Here is a 25,172-nt window from a genome sequence, read left to right on the forward strand (position 1 = left end):
TAGAGCAGTGGTTCCCAACCACGTTCCTGGAGGCCCCCCAATGCTGCATGTTTTCCATGTCTCCTTAATCAAACACACCTGATTCAGATCATCAGCTCATTAATACAGACTCCAAGACCTGAAATGGGTGTGTCAGACAAAGGAGAGATGTAAAATGTGCAGCGTTGGGGGGCCTCCAGGAACGTGGTTGGGAACCACTGAGCGAGAGAATGAGCCTTCAGTCTGAGAGTGCTGTTTTGAAAAAGATGCTCGTTGAGCTGAAGTGAATCAGACCAGTGTTTAAAAGTGGTAAAGCTTATCTTTCTGAAGAATCAAGATGAGTTCAGCTTTCACAGCATCACTGTGCCTACGTATAATGTCACAGATCTTTCTCATGCCGTCCTGACTGGTTAAACTCTGTGTGATTTCTGAATATTGTTCCTCATGAATTAGCTGCTGCTGAAGCAGTTTATCTGAAATGATCTTAACATTTTGAACTCTCTGAATGAGATCTGACCAGTGGTCATCAAAATATCTTGCTTTATCTGCTACGCTATTCAGAACCGACTCGTCTCTCTGTGGATGAATCTGATCAAGTTCATCTTTCTCAATTATCGCAGTCCAAACAATCTTCTTGTCCTCCTCTCTGATAAGAGTCATCTGAAGATCATTCTCCAGACGTGTCTTGATCTTAAAGAAGTTTGGGTCTGTTTCTCTTCTGAGTGTGATCCCTTCTTTGGGATGGACGGAGGCATCAGGAACATCAAGAATGTGTGGGGTTTTCATCCGAAATGGCCTGTCAGGTCTGGGATGCAAGATGGAATAACTTGATTTTTCAATCTTCTCAACTTCTTCTTTTGTACGAGCATCAAATGGAAAAAAGTACACATGTAGAATGAGAGGAACTTCAGAGCACATGTACAGAAGAAGATCACAGTGTTCATCCCATCGCATTATCCATCTTACAATTAATGTTTTAATAGAGAAGGATGGTCGGACAATCTTAGCATGGAATCGTGTCAGATGCACAGGTTCTACGGTTATTCCCTCTTCTTTTACACTGAGGACTTTCACAGCATCTCTAAGGGAAGCTTCAGACTCTCCTAAACAGGCGTAATGTGGCAGATGAACTTCCTCCAGTTTCCCTGAGATCACCGTCACGTCCATCACTGGGGCGATTCGGTTGCACTGCAGCCTCTCCAGCTCTGCGTTCAGGAACTGACCGTCTACAATTTGATACTGAAGGGTGGCGTCACAATCACAGACCCATCGCATCCTGGTCCTGACACACTCGTAACGACCTGGCTGAGTGCTGAACCTGAACTTTAACACTCCTTCATCTGTACAGGCCGACGGCTCAATCTGATCCCACTGATCTGGATCAGCTATATGGACGCAAGCCTGACACTTCAGCAGAGGATGAATATTGAGCCCAGAAGATTTGAGGTTACAGGACCTGTAGCACAGAGAGAGGCAATGAAAGAGTAAGATGGCTTTTAATCGGTAATTAAAGTAGTCTAAACAAAAAATACATACATATATATACACATTATTTCTGTGAAATGTCAGGAGCATACAATGTCCTATCTGCCTGTGGACATATGCTATACGTTTTAAGAATAACCATAAATAAGTTTGTTTATTGTCATTGTAATTTATTGTGATTTGTACTCTAATGTTGTCTCACGTGGGAATAAGATAAAGTAATTTGAAAGCTTTGTGTTCCACCCTCCACCAACAGCGTCTCTTGTTCCGCTTTACAGACAGTGTGTTTTGGAGATGTGGATTTAAAGAGAGCACTCTGAAATTTTATGAAATAAAATGTGACAAGATTTCTAGTCGAGGTGAAAATCGGTCTCCACTTTTGCTTTTTTATAGAAACAAAAACTAATGTTGGATAACGGTTGCTTCATTTCGAAACTGAAAGTGTCTGCTCTGCTCACTGCCTATATACAGTTCACACGATTGCGAATTCAAAAGTAAAACTCGTTTTAAAAAAGTTTCCAGTACCCTGTATTTTGAGAGCAGCTCCCTGATGCATGCAAATTAGGCTTCATAAAGTATCTCCCCGTATCATAACTATTTTAGGCTGGGCTGCTTTGATTATGATTGAACTTATTGTTTGCATTTAATAAGACTAAGAAAAAACATTTTGTTATTATACCATTTTTATCTCTATGTTCAATTTGTGAAAAGAAGTTCCGTTAGGAGGTCTTAAGTTCTAGCTCATAATTCATGTACAGATATATATAATTCATGACCACAGAGAGTCAGGACCTGCCCCCCCTGCTGGTCTCACTAGCACCTCGTCCAGCAGCATCCTAGTTTCCTAGGAGGTCTGCCATCCAGGTACTGACTGCTTAGCTTCAGCAGGCAACCAGTCTTGGGCTATAGGGCATTTAGGGCATTTCAGAATTCACCTGCAGTCTATTTTATTCCAGTCATTTATTTGGTCATTGAGGATTTCTTAAAAAGTACTGTGTAAAAATCTCCTGAACATAATCTCATGTCTCATCACACCCCTAACAACTGGACTAAATCGATCCTGGACCAGGGGTGATGGTGATGATAATTTGTTGTTATAATAATAGTTTTAATAATAGCCTGAATTAAAATAAATCAAGACTTTAGATGACTATGGGCACTGTTTCACTCATTGCAAAGTGCCAGTCCACAAGGAAATTATTAACCTATAGGTTGTTTGCAATCACGTGATTCTGAGGACGCGCGAAAATGCAGCTGGAGGGCAGGAAGTGATTTTTCTCTATAGGAATCAATAGCAGAACCTCAAAATGACTATGTTTTCAGTTGTTTATGGAAATCGGTCAAATCGAGAAGTTTTATTTAATATCGTGTATGAACATCTGCTGTTGCATAAGGAGGAAAAGGCAAGTAATTCACTGAAAAAAATTGGGAAAAGTGGCTTGTAAACCTGCGTCTGCGGTCAGGAGGAGAGTCAGATAATGCTTGTGTGTGCGAATGATTAATAAAAGATATAATAATATTAAGATATGAAGAAATATATAAATAGATACAGGGTGAGACAGTGAGAATTCACTCAATGCTAAATGCCACACCTACAAACAATGCAAATAAGATATTATATACAATTGAACCTTGTGAGATTGCGATAAATTGAAGTGAGTCACAGCTTTTTAGTGACTATATAAAAGCGCTATATGCTCGCTTTCGAGGCTATAATCAATTGAGAATTTGAAAAAACGTTTCGCTTTACATGCTGCTAACAGGACCAATGGCCAAAAACCCTGTACAGCAGTAGTTTTAGGAGTGACATATACCCTGCATCCTTCATATAAATGTGGGAATCACTTTTGAAAGAGTTTGCTTGCTATCAGGCTTAGTTGCGTAGCTTATTTCCACCGCCTCGATGACAGGCAACTGAGGCAGCTATTTCAGTTTAGTTGAAAAATCACTCCTCTTCATAACATAAGGATCACATCAAACATATGTTGTGATTTTCTGTTTATACGTTTCTCTTGTACAGTACAGACTTTCCTCCATCTCATCCGTTCTGCTTTTTCAGTCACTTCTGAAAGTTCGGTGCATGTGCAGGGTTTTGTGTCTGTTGGTCCTGTTAGCAGCACATAAGGCGAAACTTTTATTCAAATTCCGATCTGATTATAGAAAGCGAGCAAATACCACTTCCATATAGTCACTAAAAAGCTGTCACTCACTTCAATTTATTGCAATCTCACAATGTTCAGTTATAATCAATGATGCTCTCAGAGCTACAAATATAATATCTTACATTGTGTCTACGTGTGGCGTTAGGGTTAGGTGAATTCTCACTGTCTCACCCTGTAGATATTTATATATTTCTTTTATTAATATCTTAACATATTATTAGATCTTTTCTTAACCATTTGCACACACAAGCATTATCCGACTCTCCTCCTGACCACAGACGGAGGTTTACAACCCACTTTTTCCTGCGCTTTTCAGTCAATTTCTTGCCTTTCCGCCCTTTTAACAGCAAATTTTCATACATGATAAAAGATATTTTGTGGTTTCTCGGTTTGACTGATTTGAGCATCCATAAACAACACAAAACATAGGCATTTTTGAGTTTATGCTAGTGATTCCTATGGAGAAATATCACATCCTGCCCTCCAGCTGCATTTCGCGCCACAGCAATGACGTCATGTGCAAACAACCTATTGCTTTTATAAGGCCCAGCAATTTTTAACCTTCAAAAGTTGTGTTTGAAAATGAACAAGTTTTAAGTTATATCATGATATATGTAATATTTAAGCAATATCACATTAGCAAATATGCTGAAGATCAGAATGGCCTAGACACAAACCAATGTAAAGACGTCCTATCACAAACCAGTCGTCACACTGCTGATCAGGTTTCCAGTACTGATACATATGTCCTTTCTAATAAATACAGCAGCTCCAAGCAAACGTTCTAATCAAATCTGAGCAAGTACTTTGAAAAATAAAACTAAATTAGCCAGAGCGAAATTATCATGAAGATCAGAGTCAAACTCTATATTTCACTCACCCAACTGTGTGTGTATCACTGATGATTCTCACAGGAGGCTGTTTAATCTGACACAGAGACACTGAGGAGTCTAAAACCAAAAATCCAGCATAGAGGGGTTCAGTGAATGTGGTGTTGAATGTGTGTAAGTGTGTGAGTGTGTGTGTGTCAGAGACGCTGTAGAAGGACAGAGAGCCGGCCGACACGTCCACATACACTCCTACTCTATTAGAGGATGAACGGACAAAAGGTATATTAGTGCTGTTATTATTGTGACAGACAGTGAATCCATCATCAGAGGACTCCAGACTCCAGGATTTATCACTGAATCCAAACAAACAGTCTCTTTCTCCTTTCCTGCTGATTCCTTTATATGTCACTGCTATTTCAGCCTTATATCCACTCCTTTCAGCCTCCCAGTAACAGCGTCCAGTCAGACTCTCAACACACAGAACCTGACGAGCATATTCAAATCTCTCTGGATGATCAGGATACGGCTGATGATCTTCCACATATGTGATGATCTTGTCCTGCTCAGACAGGACGAGTTGAGTGTGTGCTGTGTTTGGATCCAGTGTGAGATCACATGCATCTGAACACAAGAAGAGAGAAACATCTATATTAGGGCTGTATGGAAGGACCAACCGGACGAGTGCTGTGACTGCATCGTCACCAAAGCTTACCATTTGCATTTTTCTAAACCAATCAAATGCATAAAGCACAAACACACAGAGACGGTATGCAAACACTAAAGTGATTTCTTTTTCACATTTTCTTGCGTTACTATCAAAATGCCTGTCTTCGGGAATATCTTCATAAATACAAATTATATCTAAATAATAAGAGAGTTATATAAAAAAATTATATCTAAAACAGATGTGTATTATTATATTGGATCCATGGGTTAGGTCTTAAAGTGACATAAGCCTAATAAAAGAGCTGTGTCTGTTACCACATGATGTCCAAGTCCAAAACAGTAATTAAACAAATATAAAACCTTAAGTATTAAAAAAGACATTTCCACAAGACTTCTCTAAAGTTGAATCCACACATTACCGTTAGGTTTTCATAATATAGTGATATGGTATTTACATCATCTTTGAGAGCAAAGGGACCCTTATATTGTGACAATCCACTAGTGAGACATTTGACCGGACCTCACTAGTTAAAAATGCTTAAAAATCAGCCAAAAGACGTTGTTAAATCTAGTGTTCTGCACGTTTCTCTGTGTGGGCAAGTTTAGCGGTGGGGTAGTGGTTGGATTGATAGAAAATAATATTAACCTGATAGAAAACCAATGGCAGTCCATGCAATGTCCTCACTAAGAAGAGACATTTGAGTGTGTGTGTGTGTGTGTGTGTGTGTACCTGTTATTTATCACGTTATGATAAATAACAAGAACAGTAATACCAGTAAATTTTGGGACATTATGGTGTTTATCTGAAAATATAACGATGCAAACATGTTTCCTGTAAGGGGTAGGTTTAGGGTTAGGGGATAGACAATATCGTTTAGTCAGTATAAAAACTATAGAAGTCTATGGAAAGTCCCCACAATTCACAAAAACAAACATGTGTATGTTTGTGTGTGTGTGTGTGTGTGTGTGTGTGTGTGTGTGTGTGTGTGTGTGTGTGTGTGTGTGTTTGTAGACCTACACTTTCGTAGTCCTGCTGTCATCATGATCTCTCCTCCACGATCCACACTATAAACACACAAACACACATTAATGTAGATCTGCATCATTCACACACAGATCAATGTATCACACTGCCAACCAAACATACTTGAGTATCTGCAGTTTATAGTTTGGATCGTCCAGTTTGTGTTTGAGCAGCTGGACTCCTGATTGTCCTGGGTGATTGTAGCTCAGATCCAGCTCTCTCAGGTGTGAGGGGTTTGAACTCAGAGCTGAAGACAAGTAACCACAGCCTTCCTCTGTCACCATACAACCAGACAACCTACAGACCCAGTCAGATCATCTACAGACACACATCAACATTGAGATTGACTGGGTGTACATTATCCCTAATATGTTGTTAATACCTCAGTATCTCCAGTTGACAGTTTGGACTCTTCAGTCCATCAGAGAGCAGCTTCACTCCTGAATTCTGTAGGTCATTGTTATTCAGGTCTAGCTCTTTTAGGACATAGTTTGAGGATTGTAGAGCTGATGACAAACTCTCACAACACTGACCAATGAGATTACAGCTAGACAATCTATAACAGAATAATAATAATACAGGGAACAAATACAGATTGGTTTATGAAAGTAAAATGGTGCACAAGGTGAGTAATAGAGCAGCGGAGCAGGTGATGCGGAGATGTCCAGGGATAAAGTAAGTATCAACACACACACAAGCAGATATTAGACAGTCTACTCCTACCTCTAGAAAATAGACTATTACTTCTAAATTCTAATTTTATTTATTTGTTTATTTTATTTTTATTATTTTTTTTGCTGTATCTTGATAACATCCTAAGTGGACTTCCAAGAACAGTACCAAATAAAAACGATTATTCACACATTTATGTAAGCACAAATAAATTACAAAACTCTGTTTAAACATGTATTTACAAAACATTCATAACAGAAAACATAATAGTATCGTAACATGGCCTCTTTTCATTAAATTTTGAGCTGAAATCCATTATATTTACTCAAACAGACACACCTACCTCAGTATCTCCAGCTGACAGTTGGGACTCTTCAGTCCATCAGAGAGTAGGACCCCCAATTGTCCTGGGTGATTGTAGCTCAGATCCAGCTCTTTCAGGTGTGAGGGGTTTGAACTCAGAGCTAAAGACAAATAACCACAGCCTTCCTCTGTCACCATACAGCCAGACAACCTACAGACACACACAGTCAGATTTTCTACAGATACAGAGTCAGATCATCTATAGACACACATAGTCAGATCATCTGCAGACACAATTGTGACCAGTTGACCACAAATAATCTCTTATATGTTCTTAATACCTCAGTATTTGCAGCTGACAGTTTAGACTCTTCATTCCATCAGAAATAATCTTCACACCAGAGTCCTGTAGGTGATTGTTACTCAGATCCAGCTCTCTCAGGACACAGTTTGAGGATTGTAGCGCTGATGACACCATTTCAGAATGCTGATCTGAGAGATCACAACCAGAAAGTCTAGGAGAGATTAAATCAAATTTATAAAATAACAATACAATAAACACATGCACAGAGGTTGCCAGTTTTCTGCCATCAAGAATGTGGTATGATCATGAGAGCGTGATAACCTGATAATTTTATCATTCAGGTTCATTAATATCTAAATTAGATGAGCTCCTGATAGTCTTAACCAATGATGTGATGGGGAGAGAGTTGCAGTGACATTAGACAATCAAAACAGTGGCCATTTATCATACACAGAGCATTTCTGACAGATGGTCAGAATTAGGATGGAAAATATATATGTCAATATTGAATATGATACTTTACTTAATGGGGTCATGAACGGCATCTTTATTAAGTTCCAAATTCAGGTTCGGGAAGCATTTAGTCCTGTTAATCATCATCACGAGCCTATATAAGCACCGTCTCAGCATCAAATCTTCTGGCTTTTGTCACCGCCCTGTCCCACAATCAGTGTCCCAACCTGACGAACGCCAGCACTTCACGTCCAACGAAGAATGCTCCACAAAGACCCTGTTAATCTGGTTCCACTTTCAGGTCATAACAAAGGAAATCGAGCCTGTCAACATTTGCCCAGGCACCTCCAACAAGCAAGCTTCTCCACCCATGCACCCCAGTCGTTTCAACTCCTATTCAAATTCCAGCTAAACTACCGGAAAATCTCCCATTCTCAAAATAGGAACGTGGACATTCAACTCATTGAGGAACACTCACCACCTCAAATATCAATTTCCGATGAAGATAAGGAGAAATTCAACATGACTGCCATCTTACACAGGACACACTGCCTCTATGGAAGCTCTGTCTGTATCTTGACTGTTTTCACTCCTGGTCATTTGGATTTGGCTTATTTGTCAGCACCCCAAAATACACAGACCTTTCTAAAGCCGAGACCATCTTGGGAGGTGGTCTGAGTATAGTTCACTTTCAGCTGTCAGAATGGTCCTCTAAATTGTGCGTTGTGAACACAAATTCCTCCAGGCTCACGTAATGCTTTTTCCATTCGTAAATTCCAATTTAGTTGGTCATCAGACGCTTTGGTACAAATTGACTGTTCGCCATAGCTGCTACTTCTGGCAGATTTCTACAAATCATGTTTATGATGTACATTTTTGTGTTAAGCTCACAACGTGATATTTAATGATATTATTAAACCACTGTATGAATATTTGAATGTGGACGTCACAGCTGACTTGCAGTGGAAATCGAATTTGACGAAGTTGTCATTAATTCTGTTACTTTTCTGTCAATATTGCACAGTCACTTCAGGCCATTTCAATCGTATAAAACTCTATAAAAATGTAGGGGGCACTTGACTAGACCTGAAATTACTTCCACACCAGTGATTTCTCCCACCATTCTCACAGCAGATGTTATTAAAAATTCTCTCCCAGTGCTGCAGAAGGAATTTTGCACAGCATTTTCTTCTCATTTTTGCAAAAGTGAGTTAATTTTTTTCTTTTTACATCACTGCAGTAGTGACTCCTCTCCCACGAGAGCCCTCTGAATTGTTAGCCCCTCACCTTTCTTATATTTCCCTGATTCTGCATCAGTGAAATGTGATCTGCACATTCTTAGAGGGTTAAACTTGAAGCTCAAGCCGAGCCTCGGGTTCGAGCCTCCACTGAGCACAGCAAGCCACAACAACGACAAACCTCTGAACAGTCTGGAACAGACAATGCAATAGAGATAAAAACATTAGATCCAAAATAGTCAAAATAGCGTGCGTCAAAAATGAATCTGTAGTAAAGTAAAGCAAACAAGGAAACAGTGTTTCACTGATGTGATCTGGAGCACTTTCCTAATTTCCCCCTTTGTTTACACCAGACACAAGTGGTGCAGTGTGACTACAGATAGCAGGACTCATTCTAATCGGTGATTCTGTCTAAACTGGATGTGGCACCCAAAAATAAATTGATGTCCCGTTCTCATTGTGACACTCCAAGCATTCGTGCTGTTTCTGATGTGAAAGAGAAATGGATTTGTGACACGGCGCATCAGCACTGTGTCCAATAAAGAAGGCACTTCAAAGACTATTTTTCACAACTTACACTACACCATGTCTTGTAATCTTGTAATGACATCTGTATGGTTTTGTTGATGGAGTAATCCTGTTTGCATCTCTCTAGTATTTCCTCTCTACTACTACAAGCACGTATCAGTGGGCATGGCTAAACAGGCAGTGATGTAGAAAAAGGCATTGATCTTCTCCAGCAAAGGTGGGCTTTTACCTCAATATAAGGCATAAAGTGGCACATTCCAAAATGAGCCGTTTTCTGAGCTTGGTCTCAATAAAAGCTGTTTTTAAACTAATGAGAAAGTTTTTAGTTTTGAAACTTACAGGATGTTTTTATAGTACATTGACCTGTTATATGTAAAAAATAAATAAATAAATAAATAAAAATTAAGGGAAATTGGATTTCTCAGTTCATGACCCCTTTAATGATTAAACACTCACAGAGCTTTTCTGCAGTTGATCACAGCTGGTATCAGTCTTCTTCTCCCCTTATCTGATGTGTTGTATTTCTGAACATCCAGCTCATCCAGCGGCTCCTCTGACATCTGAATCATGTAGGCGATTGTTGAGCAGTGAGCAGGAGAGAGTTTCTTCTCTGAGTGTTTGTCTGATTTCACAAACTCCTGAATCTCTCTGGACAGAGTCTGATCTTTCACTTCCAGCAGACAGAGGAACAGATTGATCGATTGACCAGCTGAGAGACCATGTATATTTATTTTTTTATGTAGCATTTGACGTTTCTTTTGTAGCATATCAATTTCATCTACATATAGCCCATCATCATTATCATTATCATCACCAGTGTCACCCTTGATTGTCTCTTTAATGTACCATGTGGTTCTCCTGATGCTCTCTGGTCTGTTCTCTGTGTGTGTCAGAAGATCCTGTAAGAGTCTCTGATTGGACTCCAGTGAGACGCCCAGCAGGAACCGCAGGAACAGATCCAGGTGTCCATTCTCACTCTCAAGAGCTTTATCTACTGCTGATATTAGTAGATCATACAAAGAGATTGTCTCAAACTTGTAAAATCTGAATTCATACTGAAACAACATCAGTGGCTCCATGTTTTTCATTGAATAGCAGTAAATTACATAGAAAGCAGCAAGAAACTCCTGAGTGCTCAGATGAATGAAGCTGTAGACTTTCCTCTGATCAATCACAGATTCCTCCTTAAATATCTCAGTGCAAATCCCAGAATACACTGAGGCGTCAGTGATGTCTATATCGCTCTCAATCAGGTCCTCCTCATAGAACATCACATTGCCCTTCATCAGCTGATTGAAAGCCACTTCAGCAAGTTTCACAATCACTTCTCTGTTGGGCTGCAGGAGTTTCTCTGGATCTCTCTCTTCATACTTCAGATTCCTCATGTTGATCTGAATCAGCAGGAAGTGGATGTACATTTCAGTCAGAGTTTGAGGGATTTCTGCACTCACATCTTCTTTCAGGAGCTTCTGAAGCACAGTGGATGAGATCCAGCAGAAAACGGGGATGTGGCACATGATGTGAAGGCTTCTTGCTCTTCTGATGTGTGAGATGATTCTGCTGGCTTGATGCTGGTCACTGATTCTCTTCCTGAAATATTCCTCCTTCTGAGACTCACTGAATCCCTGAATTTCTGTCAGACGGTTGATGTATTTGGAGGGGATCTGATTGGCTGCTGCTGGTCTGGAGGTGATCCAGATGAGAGCAGAGGGAAGCAGCTCTCCTTTCATGAGGTTTGACATCAACACACCCACTGATGAAGTCTCAGTCACATCACAAACTTTCTGATCATCTGAAAACATCAGTGTGATTCTGCTTTCATCCAGACCATCAAAGATGAACACAACTTTACACTCCTCATAAATCTTTGAGTCCAGATCTTGAAGTTCAGGATGAAAGTCCAGCAGAAGTCTGTGAAGACTGTACCGATGATCTCGGATCACGTTCAGCTCTCGAAATGGAAGAACAAACATGAAATCTACATCATGATTGTCTTTTCCCTCGGCCCAGTCCAGAATGAACTTCTGCACAGAGACGGTTTTTCCGATTCCAGCGATGCCTTTAGTAAGAACAGTCTTGATTTGGTCTTTCTCCTCACGTCCTGGTTCAGGTGAGGATTTAAAGATGTCATTGCAGTAGATTGGAGTGTCTTGTGAGTGTTTTGTTCTGGCTGTTTTCTCCATCTGTAAAACCTCATGTTCTTCATTCACTCCTTCACTGTCTCCCTCTATGATGTAGAGCTGTGTGTAGATCCTGTTCAGGAGGGTTTGATTCTCCTGGAGTCTCAGTCCCTCAAATAATCTCTCATACTTGATCTTCATGCTGGTTTTGAGCTGGTCTTTGACTCTCTGTAGTTCATCATTCACTGGTTGAGGAGAATCCTGCTGCAAGACTCCAGTCTGATACACATCTCCATCTTCAGCTCTGAAACAACAACAGTGAGGATTTATTGGAGGAACAAAATCAAAACGTAAATCATATACTGATACTAAATCAATACAGTTATCAATCTTGTATTTTCTGTATAATTAATGTCTTACATTTCAGTTTACAATTTAAAGTTTTGCCCCACAGGTGGAGTAAAATGCCTCCCACTCTGACAAAGGCATTTGCTTTATACATTTACAGCAAAATCTGAGTACAGACAGTTTTAGCTTAAAATGAATCAATTTATGAATCAAAAAGAATCAATCATTTTAAATTACATAAAAATGTATGAAAAATGATAAAAAACAAAACAAAACAAAAAAAACATCTCATCTCTCAGTGTGAATTTGGTATTTCTGTCTATCATAGGGCAGTTAAATCACCACCACACGTTTATCCTCACCTGAGGTCAAAGGTCACTGGCTCATGAATGAATTTAAGAGGCTGTGGCATGGATCTGTCACTCCTCAGAGACACATCTGGAGATGAAGATCTCTGACTCTTCATCTTCCTAGAGATCCTGGTAAACATGAATATAAATATAAATAATTCTTCCTAAATTCTGTCGGCTGTTTCGTTTATTATGAGTCAGTCAGTTCTCTAAAGCCTGTTTCACACTGGCAGCGTTTCTAGTGTGTAACTGAGCCACGGCTGATAGTGATTATTCCTCTGATCACAATCACGTTACCTGCTTTTGTTTATGATCGCCAGCATTCACAACTGTCTCCCATACACACACACCATTACAAGTTACTCTATTTAAAATGTAATAAGTAGTGTAACTTTTCAATTACTTTATAAAAGTAATGTAACTTATTACATTTGATTACTTTTCTAAATTTCTAATATTTTCAACTGTTAATCATTTTGAAACATTTAAACCAGGCAGAGTGAACCTTACAGTAGCACTCAACACTGATCACTGTCAGACTTTCAAAATCCTTTATCACTTGAATTAAGATTATAATAAGTAAGGGATAATATACATCTTTATTTTGCAATAACAACTGGCTGGATGTACATTATCCCACTTATTACACAACTGATGGCCACAAAAGTAAACAATTAGACACAAAACACTGATCTGAGTTGAAATATTTAAACGCAAAGCTTCCATGAAGAAATCAGTTACTAGCAAGTGGCAAGTTGACAGAATTAAGAAACTGTACACATAATATTGAGTTTTAATATTTTATTAGCTAACCGAACGCAAAGCTTTCACCAAGAAAAACTATCAAGCGTATAGCGCCAACTTAAGTTGCCTGGATAAGTCTGAATTATTAGATTTTACCAGTTGTTATCGGGGAATAACACACCTTGGAATGTCATGACTGACCAATCAGAATCCAGCATTCCATGGAGCCGTGTAATAATTTAATTTAAAGCACAGACACCACAAATTTAGACTTAACACCCCTTATTTACATTGAATTTTTTTTCAGGTTAAATACAGATTTGAAATCATAACAAGAAATAGTTCAATAGCTATGCTATACTGGTTTTGAAATCAAATGTTTGCAAAAATATGACAGGAAACACTGGCATCTAACAATGCCTTGAAAAAAAAAAAAACAATCTTAAAAAATAAAGTATATGCATAAACTCAAATAGGAAATAAAACAGCATTCTATCTGCATTCTGAGCACTTTGAAATATTGAGCTTCAAAGTTTTTGCGTTCCATAGATTTCTGTAGCTAGAACCATTTTTGTTTTCTAAAAAAAGGCCCAAAATGTACACAGCTTACAAAAGAAACATCACATCGTGTAAATAAGTTGTCACCGAGTAAGAATATGTGAATAACTCAATTTTGACAAAAATGTCAGATAGAACCTTATAATTCGACGATGTAGGCGACGATGTGCCCTAACCTCCTGAAACATTGATGTCTCATTTTAGAGCAGTCACAATGCATTTTGGAAAGTAGTCAATTAAATCTGTATGTGGGTGTGTGAAAAAATTCAGATGTAACCCCTTTTGTAATCATTAACATTTTCAAAAGTAACTGTAATTTAATGACATATTTTTTCTCAGTAACTGTAACTAATAACAGTTAGATTTATTTTGTAATTAAATTACGTAATTCCGTTACATGTAACTAGTTACTCCACAACACTGAATATAACATGCAATGTAGTGTAGATTATATGATCAAAATGCTTCAACATCAGCTATACTTTTAGGCTACTTTAAATCATCTTAAAAGTATCCACCTCATTTTCCCATAAGAGTGGGCGTGGCCATTTGTAAATTCAATGTGTCTGGCTTCCGGTCTCATTTGCTTCCAGCTGTTTTTAACTATACAAAACAGCTCATTTTGGTGCTTGATACTGCAAACTAGCTTTTCTTACCATATTATTTTAAAGTGTTATCTTAATTATGAACCCAATGGTTTGTAGTGCAAACAGTTTTACTGTTTACTGCACTTTATTGTTCTCGTTATTGTTTTCTTACGGCGGCTTGAAGTCTAACACATTGCCAGAAAATAGCTTACTTGCCCACTGAAAAATAAGGTGGATAGTTCAGCCTAAAATGAAGAGACACACACCATTTAACCATGATATGTTAACCATGTAACACGCTGTCTGGTGTAGATTGTATGATAAAATCTTCCGCTTTGGCTATACTTTTAAGTTTCAATCTTTTAAACACGCTTGTGGTTTTAGCAACTCTGGTGAGTTTTTGATTTCTTGAAAACAGTGCTAAATGTTATATGGTGACCGCAGTTATTCTTCCTTCCAAATATATTTAGCAAATTTTAGGATATTGCATTGTTTTTTGTTTTTTTTTGTTTTGTTTTTTGGCCAATAAGAAAACATGCACATAAACTGTGATTTTGCATGTAGTTAAATTTGACAGGAGTGCTAAGGAGTTAACTGACCAATCTCAATCACACCATCTCAAATTTTGTTTTAATAATTCTAAAAAGTGCTCGATCCAAAGTCCATCATCAAAATGATTTTGTATAATTATCTTCCAGACAATCACAAGATTGTGTTCCAAACATCAGGATTTGATATTGCATTTGTCATCTGCTGCTTTGAGGCGCAAGTCATTTGTTACTTAGGGAAAAAGAACCACAGGTTCCCCCAGTTGCAGCAATTTTCATTTTTATTACTAATGCTTTGTTTTAATGTTTTATGCAATATTCTAATTTTACGCAAAAGTTACATTCACAACTCTGGATGGAAACATAGCTTGTGAGAAAGTAATTTCACTATTGTTCTAAAGGAGGAACTGCTACTTTTTTTAGTGTTTTAAATGTTCATTTATGAGCGATAAACCTAAACCTAAAGGACAGACCTAAAAATTTAAAAGTAATACAAGTATACTAAAATGTAATTCTCATTTTCATTTGCTATTGTACAACCAAGATACTTTTTCATCCATTTATACAGTTCAGTTGTGTAGCATATTAATTTATTTAAAAACAAAATGTTTTGTTGTAAATTAATTATTTGCATTTGAATACATTTTAAAAGATTGATTATGTTTTCAAAGTTTTATTCAATTTAATTCATTTCATTAGACAAAATTGTACTGAATCATAAAACACAGAATCCAGAAAAAAAGAAAACATTTAGGGAAAAATAAAATGGATTTCACAGGGCCTTAAATCAAACTTTTAGAATTTCCTTCCCCAATAAAATATAGTATATAGTGCAAAAATATTGTGATTTTCATCTTTATGTGAAGAGCAAAGGAGTTTACAACATGCATTGGGGATCAAAATGATAGAACAACCTACAATTTTTCTTTTTTTTTTTTTTTTAATTTTGATTGGCACTGCTTAGTCCTATTTGTTTTAGAATGACATTTCATAAATTAAAGGAGGAGTCCACTTCCAAAACAAAGATTCACAGATAATGTACTCACCCCCTTGTCACCCAAGATGTTCATGTCTTAAGTAAGACAAGACGAGTGTTTGACATTAAAAAGCATATAAATTGTATTTTTTTTAATGAAAATAACTGATCGTTTTGCTAGATAAGACCCTTCTTCCTCGGCTGGGATCGTTTACAACCGCATTTGTGATCGTTTGAAGCTGCATTTAAACTACATTTTGGAAGTTCAAAATCGGGGCACCATATCAGTCCATTATATGGAGAAACATCCTGAAATGTTTTCCTCAAAAAACATAATTTCTTTATGACTGAAGAAAGAAAGACATGAACATCTTGGATGACAAGGGGGTGAGTACATTATATGTGAATCTTTGTTTTGGAAGTGGACTTCTCCTTTAATTGTATTCTGACGCACATTAAATAATAATAATAGTAATTAATAATAAATAATAATTTATTGAGATATTTAAATGGATCAAAATTAGAAAACACTTAGAGATACCTCCAAGTTACTGGTGTTAATCCGGCACCTGGTGCTAATTTCCTCAATTATATGACAAACCCTATTTCTCCAGTTTTTACTGAAATTGTAAGATGGCAGGCCACTAAGGCGAAAGCCTGAAACAGAAGACAGAAGAGCAAGTTTAATTTACTTTGAACCCTGAGTGTGTAAAAAAGTCAGAGAAAGATGGAGGAGGAAGTGTCATAGTTTGGGGGATGTTTTCTGAAACAGTATTTGGGGCGCTTGTACAGATGGCTGGTGAATGCTTAAATGTTTATCAGAACCTCCTTCAGCAACATGCAGTTCCTGCCCTGCAATCATCTCCCAATCACCCTGCAAAACAGCTAAAGCAGTTCCTTGAGGGTAAGAACATTAAAATAATGAAAAGGCTGGCCCAGAGTCCTGATCCAAACCTGACTTGAAATCTCTGGAAAATCCTTGGCAGCACAGTAATGGCTAAGAAACCCACTACAGTCATTAAACTGTGGAGGAGAGTGGACCAAGATCACACCAGAGCTTCAGATGTGCTGAAGTCATTCAAAGTAATTCCTACTCATTTCTGACAGCAGATAAACAATATTTCAGAAAAGAATCATGTATAGGCTGTTCTCTAACTTTGATCTCTACTGTATCTTACCACAATACATTTACAGTTAGAGCAGCAAACAGGAGGGTACAAAATCTCTAGCTATAACCAACTAGAAATGTTCCTATCAGGGTCTTTGTTTATGATTATTCAACTTTTTGCTAGACTTTTCTTAAATAAATGTCACAGAGTAAATCACAGAGTCAGAGGTCACAGCTTCAGCACTGAATTTAACAGGAGGACCATCCATTGATCCATCTCTGATCATAGAATAATGTCTGATAGATGAATAAATGTAAATGTATAATAGATGCACCGCTGTGAAGATCTGAAGATGCTGTTCTCTGACTCCCCCTCCTGGTGACTCTATGATATAATAATTCATAGACATCTCTACACTCTAACTAACACAATACAATTAGTTCAGAAGATCTCATGCTGTTGTATAAAGGTGCGTTCACGCCATATCGGAACTCCCGTAATTACGAGATTCCAACTTGTAAAAAGCGTTCACGTCCTCGTAGAACTCGTCATTACAACTTGTGAACTGGGAGTCCTCTGAGAGCTACGACTTGTACCACATGACCGCTGTACCACCGGACCAACGTAGGCTCTGTTTAGGCGTTGATAGTGTTGCCATAGAAAAGCATAATTCCGAGTGTGAGGACGTGAACAGCTCCGAGTAGAACGTCACGTTTTATCTCGAAATTACAGTAATTATGATATGGTGTGAACGCAGCATAAGTCAGTGTATTGTCTCTTGGTCCTCACCTGGGGTCAGAGGTCACTGCTTCATCACTGAATTGAAGGAAAAGGAAAAGTCACTCTCTTATTCTTTCCATTGTTCTCTCTGTTCTCTATAATTTAAGTATGATTTGGCAATAATATTAATACTAGGTCGTTTTAGCAGATGACTTAATTCAAAGTGACCCTATGAAAAATAAAGATTAAAAATGCACTTGAAATACATTTATGTCATGCTAAGTATATTACAAATACGTTTACAATTTTATTTTTTATTTTATAATACACTGTGATTGTACTTTTGGTATACTAAACCGGTACATTTAAAGTCTGCTAAATCAGAACAACCAGTTTTGCACTTTAACTGTGCGCAAGTATAGTGCTGAAGTCCAACTAATGATATACTGAAGTATTGATTGTGCTAAAGTGAAACTATTGCAAGTATAATTTAGGTACACTTTTAAAGACTGATATTATGCAACGATCATACAATCCTCATCAACAGTGACATTAAAACATATTTAGGCTTAATATTAAGAAATGTGCATTGTGCACAAGTAGAACTACAAATAAAGTGTAATAAATTGTAATTTTTGTATTATTAAGTCACAAGCGATATGTCAGTAAATATGTTAATAGATTTGAACTATACTATACAATGTATTTTTAAATATATTGCTTTTTTTTCCAGTGTTGTTCATCACTTTTTTACATGTACATTTCGGTAACGATGACAATCGGATGTTAATTCATGACCTTCACAGAGAAGAAAATATCTCTTTAATGATTTTATTTCTGATTTTCATAGATCAACAGAAACAGATAGCAAATGGATCCTGTTATTTAAATTTCACTTTTGATATCTAATATCCATTTTATGGGCGTCAGTTTGTATTCTCGTCAGTTCAATAGCAGTGGTTGATATGATCTTTTAAAAATTGACTGAACAACATAATATAATAACATGGCACGATTTTAATGCCTGATAAGTGTACTTACCGTGAAATGTGATCCTTTTTGAGGGTTTTTTTAACGTCCAGCGTTTCTAAAGTTTAAAGGCACGGCGCGTCACCGGGGCGCTGGGGGGTTAGGACAGAGATGCGCGCGTCTCAATCAGCTCGAGTTCATCAGTCAGGACACTGATGAGGGCCTCGGCCATTTTAGGGATTGTCTTAATCGCAAAATCCTTTCAGTGCACTGAAACGTTCACTTGCTAAATAGTCTCACAATGCACAGTGAAACCAAGAGTGCATCATGCTCACATTGGGCTTGTGCAAATACCCACACATGCGGTCTGTGCACTTGACCACTTGTCTGCTTACATGACGCATTTCCTGTTTTTGCCCCAAGTGTTCCAGTGGGCGTGAAGACCACAGGAGCGTATAGAGCCTTTCATTGCCACACTTACAGTGTTGTAAAAATGCAAGTGTTGGCAGAGATTTGCATTTGAAATAAACATCTAACTATCTGTTCAAGTCCCTATAACAGATGACACAACAGCAGGCTGTAAGACAAAACCTTACTTGATCACTGTACTTAGGTAGTATTTTTTTGTTGTTGTTGTTGTTGTTGTTTTTACTTTATTCAAGTACAATTTAAACTTACTACTTGTACTTTAGTGTACTTGCTTTACTTTGTTACATTTCTGAAAAAAATACTACTTGTTACTTTTTACAATTTTATTTAAACTTGAAAAGTTTATTCTGTAGCATCTTGACCAATCAGACACACCGTTATTTGTTACATTTAACAAATAATCTTTAAAAACCAACAAGCCAGCTATATGCTGGAGTTCTGGAGACAACCCCCAAAAGCAACTAACAACCCAAAAGGGCCCGACTGCCAGGACTACCATCTGATAACATAGGTTTTATTGCTACAAGGAATGCCCATAGAAATGGACTCTCCCCTGTTCACTGACAGACAAACCATTCTTTGACCGTCCTATCACACATAACCCCAGGTCATTGTGTATAGTTTTACACTGTAAAATCCAATAGTTTACCTTACTTAGATATAATTAGTTATCTTTACTTAGTTGCTATACTTACTAGGTTTTATTAAGTTACAGCTACTTTCAAGCGAGTAAAACAGTTTACTTACTACTTTGAGTGACGCTTACTTAAAATATTCAAGTAGCCACAAAGAAACCAATGACAATAAACCAGTGAGAGGCAGCAGTGCACTAATATGTTGCTAATTTGCAAAATAACAACAGAAAGAAGAGAAGCAATTTTTTTTGAGGTGGCAATTGTTAATCTGCAGTTATTTTTCACTAGTTACATTCACTCATTTCCCAAAGTCATCTTGAATGTTGTTTCAATACAGCTACATATTTGAGAGATCATCACATAAGCTGACTTCATAAATTGATGTTGATTTTCGTAAAATGTTGTTGGTGTGTCTTATTTTATTTATTTATTTTTTATTATTATTATTTTTTTACTTACCATTATAGCGATTAATGTTCCGTTTGGTTGGGCACTTGGAACTTTGCTTTTTTTATTATAATTTTCTTCCTGTTGATGCAGCAATGCAACATGAAGTCATAGTTTTTGATTTCAAGGGAAGAGAAGTAATAAGTAGGTTGCTTTTAGAAGGTAACCTTCAAATTCTGATGTTTCGATTAACTAAATCTTTCCAATTCTTTAGCTAATGTATTTTTTATATTTATTAATGATCTTTTACAATTTTATTGTTCTTCATAAACACCTTGAGAAACTTTATTGGGTTGAGACAGTCCTTTAATATTTGTGATAATGTGCTCAAGTCACAAACTTCAACATTCAGCATGAGAATCACAACGATGGTAACAATTCAATTTTATTTATTTTTATTAATTGTGACAATAACCATTATATTATTTTATTTTCTCTTTTTGTTGTGTTACTGCTGACACAAGTCAGTAAATAAAATTAGCAAATAAAAACAACAACAGTAAAACAAAGCAATTGCATAATTTATTCATGCCGCAATGCACTCTGGGAGTCAGTGAGTAGCTATACTAAGTCAAGTGTAAGCCTGAAGTAAATGATCAAGTACCCCCTACAGTTCTTTTTTAGTTACTAGAGCTCCCGTGTAAGTAAACTATACTAACTAAGCATTTGTCACTACAACATACTATTCTTATTTCACTTTACTTAGTTTTTTTAAGGCAATCGGTTTGCATGCTTTTTTTAAGTAAGCCCAACTAATTAGATTTTACAGTGTACTGCCTTGTATTTTGTTTTTTTGTATTTGTATTTGTTTTTCTACTGTTTTATGTATACATAATTGTAGATTACTAGTTAGCATAACCCAATCTATACCATGTTTGGTCTCCTTAAATTCGTATTTTGATGATCTAAAAGATGGTGTATATTATATGTTGATATGCAACATAATAGTGTTTTAAGAAACCTTAGTAGTTTTGCATCAACACCCAATTGAGGTACATATCAAAATACCATGCTCACAGACAAAGAGTCGTAAACTTTCCCTCCAAAAGTGAATGTCACCATTGGCTCTTGGACCTCCTGAAGGTGCAGCCTCCAGAGACCTTAAAGGCGTTAAAGTCTTTTTAGTTTCTTCCCGCGTGTCAAATGAGTGACTCGCCTCAGTCTGTCTGCGGTTCTTTTAGAACCTAAGAGGATGAGGAGGATGAGCTAGAACTCTTTTGGACCCCAAAGCGCTGTGCCAGGCCTCGAGGCCTTGTCTTTCCATTCACCAAAGACCTCAGGATTTCAGCTGGATCTCTCTGTCTCAGCTCTTCGCTCTTCACTTTCCACCTGGGAAGAAACTCCCAGTCGCCACCGAGTCAGATTAACATCTTTGGAGTTCAGCACTCTTCAGACCCGGAAGAACGTGATCGCGATTCCAAAAACACCACTGCTCCAAACCATCGAGACTTTCCCCCAAGACTGCATCCAGACACTTGTTCAAAGACCAAGGCAATGCAAGTATCGTACATTTAACTAAACAAAACAGAGTTCTAGTACAAGCTGTAGACAGCACTGATGGTTTCACTCACACTATTTTCATAGCTTCATTTCCTTGTCTCTCTCTAATGGTCTTTCACTGACCCTTCCCCCATGTATGAGTGTCATTCATCTATCAAAAAATGTCAACACATCTAACTCAGCAAAATCAGGACGTGTGTCCCTTTTACGATTTCCGATTCAAGCTACATGCTCTAACGCAATAGTACTTTAAGAAAGTTATTTTCTGTGGCCAAGAAAATATAATTTCTTAGAGTCGATATGAAATTATGCTGAATGTTCACTGGACGAACAGATTAGTTGATGGAAAATTAAATTCTGCTACAGTTACTGCTGGCAACTGATATAAATAATTGTAATTGATCATAATTAATTGTAATTATTTATATACATTTCCCTTTTTCGCGCTACAATTCATTATTTTTGTCCATTTTTATATAGCCGTTAGATGAATATAAAATAAAATCAGTGATGAGAATTTAAAAACAAATTCATGTTTTGGTGGGAATGACTGCTTTTTAAATGAAATGTTACAAATTGTATGCTAAATTAATTGTAAATCATGTTTAGTGATGTTCTTAGTCATGTTATAATGATGTATTGAGTAACATTTAAAAAAACATTTTTGTTTTTTTAATGTAAAGAATTAAATGATCTGCTCATGAATTAGTTGTAATTAATTATATATAAGTTAATGTTGTATGTACAATTCAATGTCTCTCCTCGCTGATTGGACAGACGTTCTTCTGTCCTGTCTGGAATATGTTTCTGGCTTATGTGTGGCTCATTACAGGAAAACTCCACCCAAAAATGAAATTCTCTTTTCATTTACTCACCCTCATGCTGCCCCACATATATATGACTTTCTTTCTTCAGATGAACACAAAGATATTTAGCTCATATAATGCAAGTGTACAGGACTGCTTAAAAAAAAAAAAAAAAAAACGCTGATTCATCAACAGGGGCTGATTGGGTTACTGTCATTAAAATGATTATTTTTTCTCTACAACTCTCCTGTAGCATTTTGTTTTTTCCCTCTAACCAAATGTTTGTATTTCTGCCTGACAATTTTTTTTTTTATATGCAGTTTATTTTTTAAGCAATTTTACTAATGAAACAAAATTATCCTTTCCATTCTTTTCCATATATGTGACCCTGGATCACAAAACCAGTCGCAAGGGTCATTTTTTCAAAATTGAGATTTATATATCATATAAAAGCTGAATAAATAAGCTTTTCATTGATGTACAGTTTGTTAGGATAGGACAATATTTGGCTGAGATACAACAATTTAAAAATCAGGAATCTGAGGGTGCAAAAAAATCATAGTATTGAGAAAATCACCTTTAAAGTTCTTCAAATAATGTTCTTAACAATGTATATTACTAATCAAAAATTAAGTTTTCATACATTTACAGTAGGAATTTTACAAAATATCTTAATGGAACATGATCTTTACTTAATTTCCTAATGATTTTTGCCATAAAAGAAAAATCAATAATTTTGACCCATACAATGTATTTTTGGTTATTGCTACAAATAAACCCCAGCGACTTAAGACTGGTTTTGTGGTCCAGGGTCACATATATATATATATACACACTGTATATATATAGGCTAGGGTATTTTCTATATGTAATATATAATACAATTTAAAGTCATACTTTTTACTTTCACTCAAATATGTTTCGATTCTGTGAATCGAACAGAAGCGGTTGAGATCCACATCTGTCAGCGGATCCCTAATATATCTGCTCATAGATGATCCGCTGACAGACACGGCTTTTTAACCCTCTGGTTGTGCATCTGTGTGAGCGCTCGGTGAGGAGCGAGAAGCCCTGCACATTGTAACCAATCACAGTCATATCTGTTGAGCATGTGAACACTATAGCCAATCAGTGATGTTTAAAGTGCACCTATTATGCCTTTTTCAAATATGTCCTTTCATGCATTGTGTCGTGTAGCTGTATGTGAACATAAACTATCTGCAAAGTTGTGAAGCCGACAGTGCACGATAAATAAAGTTATTGTCTATCAAAAAAAAAGAGTCGGCTCACCTCTGCCTGAACGAGTCGTCAGGAATTCGAATATTTTTCTGTTACGGCCACACGTCACGAAGTAACACATTTGTATAATGTCCGCCCACGTTCTACGTCGCGAACAACTTGTCCGCCCACAAACAGTAAACTTTCCATGGTGGTTTACATCACATTTACAGAAGGTGCTGTATCCTACGCTGTGAGTAAAACTGCTTTTTATTCACTTCCAGGGGCGTTTCTAGGATTTTAAAACATCCGGGGCTGGTGCCAAAACATCAGGGGCTAGTGGTAGTAGGTGGGAGCTCACATCATGCTCACATAAGATTTAGTAGGCACAAGTGGTTGAACTTGGATCCTTCTAGGTGGGTCCGGGGGCATTAATCTGGGGGTTAAAGACCTTGTCACACTATTAACAGTAGTAAATAGTAATCACTGTGCAAATAGCAAACATATCAAAGTATTATAACAAAATTATAACATTACAAACATATGTTAGACAAATAAAATAATACATTTGAAAATGTATTAAAACTGTAACAAATATATAGTTGCATGCAAAAATAGGGCCCTATTTTTTTTTTTCCCAAATTCCGTTTTATTTAATTATTTTCAAATTCTGTTTTCTGTTTTCATTTTTCTGGTCTTCTTTTTAATGATTAAATTTAATTTTATTAATCAAAATGTAATTAATCATGTGTAATTAATTAAAACCATGAATCTTATACAATTTACCTCAATTTATCAAAAGTTTAGAAAATGTACATGTTTGGGACCCTATGAAATGTTTTATTTTTGATGACTTTACGTTTTATTGTTACCAAATATGTTTTAGCTTGTCTGTTTAATTGAATGCATAAAAACAGCTTTTATTTATTTTTACAATAGCCTTATGGAATTCTGTGTTGTGTATGTTTCTGGTTGTCAGATGAAGGTATAAAATATAGATTTAATTTATCTTTTAATGAAAATTATATTTTATTTTTGGCAAATAAAGGGGATTTATTTGCCAAAAATAAATGGAAGAAATATTGTGTGAAAAAAATGTATTCATTTTTATTAATTAATAGTAGTAGTAGTAGGCACGTACATTATACTGAATGATGAATAAAGTTAAACCGAACTTTTATTTTGACGGGTTGCCGACTTGCCGTGAATACCTTTAAATTTCTGTGTATATATTTGACGCTTGTTTTACTCAAATGAAACTGTGAAATGCTCATGAAGTGACTAATGTATTTATGCCTTCATTTAGTGAAACGGCAGACACTGAAATCACTGCGCGTGTCAGTATTACATGTACAGAAAAGGAAACCGCGCATCCGCGCCGTTCATTTATAAAAAGACACGCAGAACATGCAGGATTCATATTTAAACAGTCTTTTGCTGCATAATATTTACAGATCCCTATCG

General features: G+C 36.8%; 1 protein-coding gene across 1 annotated transcript; it reads right to left on the minus strand.

Moving 5' to 3' along the window:
• Positions 1–189: 189 nt before the first annotated feature.
• LOC127154025 (NACHT, LRR and PYD domains-containing protein 3) lies at positions 190–18,914 on the minus strand. The gene is made up of 10 exons (XM_051095439.1): positions 18,746–18,914; positions 12,475–12,591; positions 10,101–12,068; positions 7,463–7,636; positions 7,162–7,332; positions 6,529–6,702; positions 6,270–6,443; positions 6,141–6,187; positions 4,507–5,077; positions 190–1,435 (listed from the first exon to the last, which is right to left on the minus strand). Exons 2-10 carry the CDS (start codon positions 12,576–12,578, stop codon positions 280–282), a joined length of 4,539 nt encoding a protein of 1,512 aa, XP_050951396.1. The 5' UTR covers positions 12,579–12,591; positions 18,746–18,914; the 3' UTR covers positions 190–279.
• Positions 18,915–25,172: the final 6,258 nt, after the last annotated feature.

The sequence above is a fragment of the Labeo rohita genome, chromosome 1 (assembly GCF_022985175.1).
Source record: "Labeo rohita strain BAU-BD-2019 chromosome 1, IGBB_LRoh.1.0, whole genome shotgun sequence".
NCBI lineage: Eukaryota > Metazoa > Chordata > Actinopteri > Cypriniformes > Cyprinidae > Labeo > Labeo rohita.

Excerpts from the sequence above, each read along its gene's own strand:
- LOC127154025 (XM_051095439.1), bottom strand. The coding sequence starts at position 12,578 with ATGAAGAGTCAGAGATCTTCATCTCCAGATGTGTCTCTGAGGAGTGAC. Across the intron at positions 12,069-12,474 it reads CCAGTGACCTTTGACCTCAG|AGCTGAAGATGGAGATGTGT; the intron begins GTGAGGATAAAC and ends TTGTTGTTTCAG. Across the intron at positions 1,436-4,506 it reads AGTGATACACACACAGTTGG|GTCCTGTAACCTCAAATCTT; the intron begins GTGAGTGAAATA and ends TCTGTGCTACAG.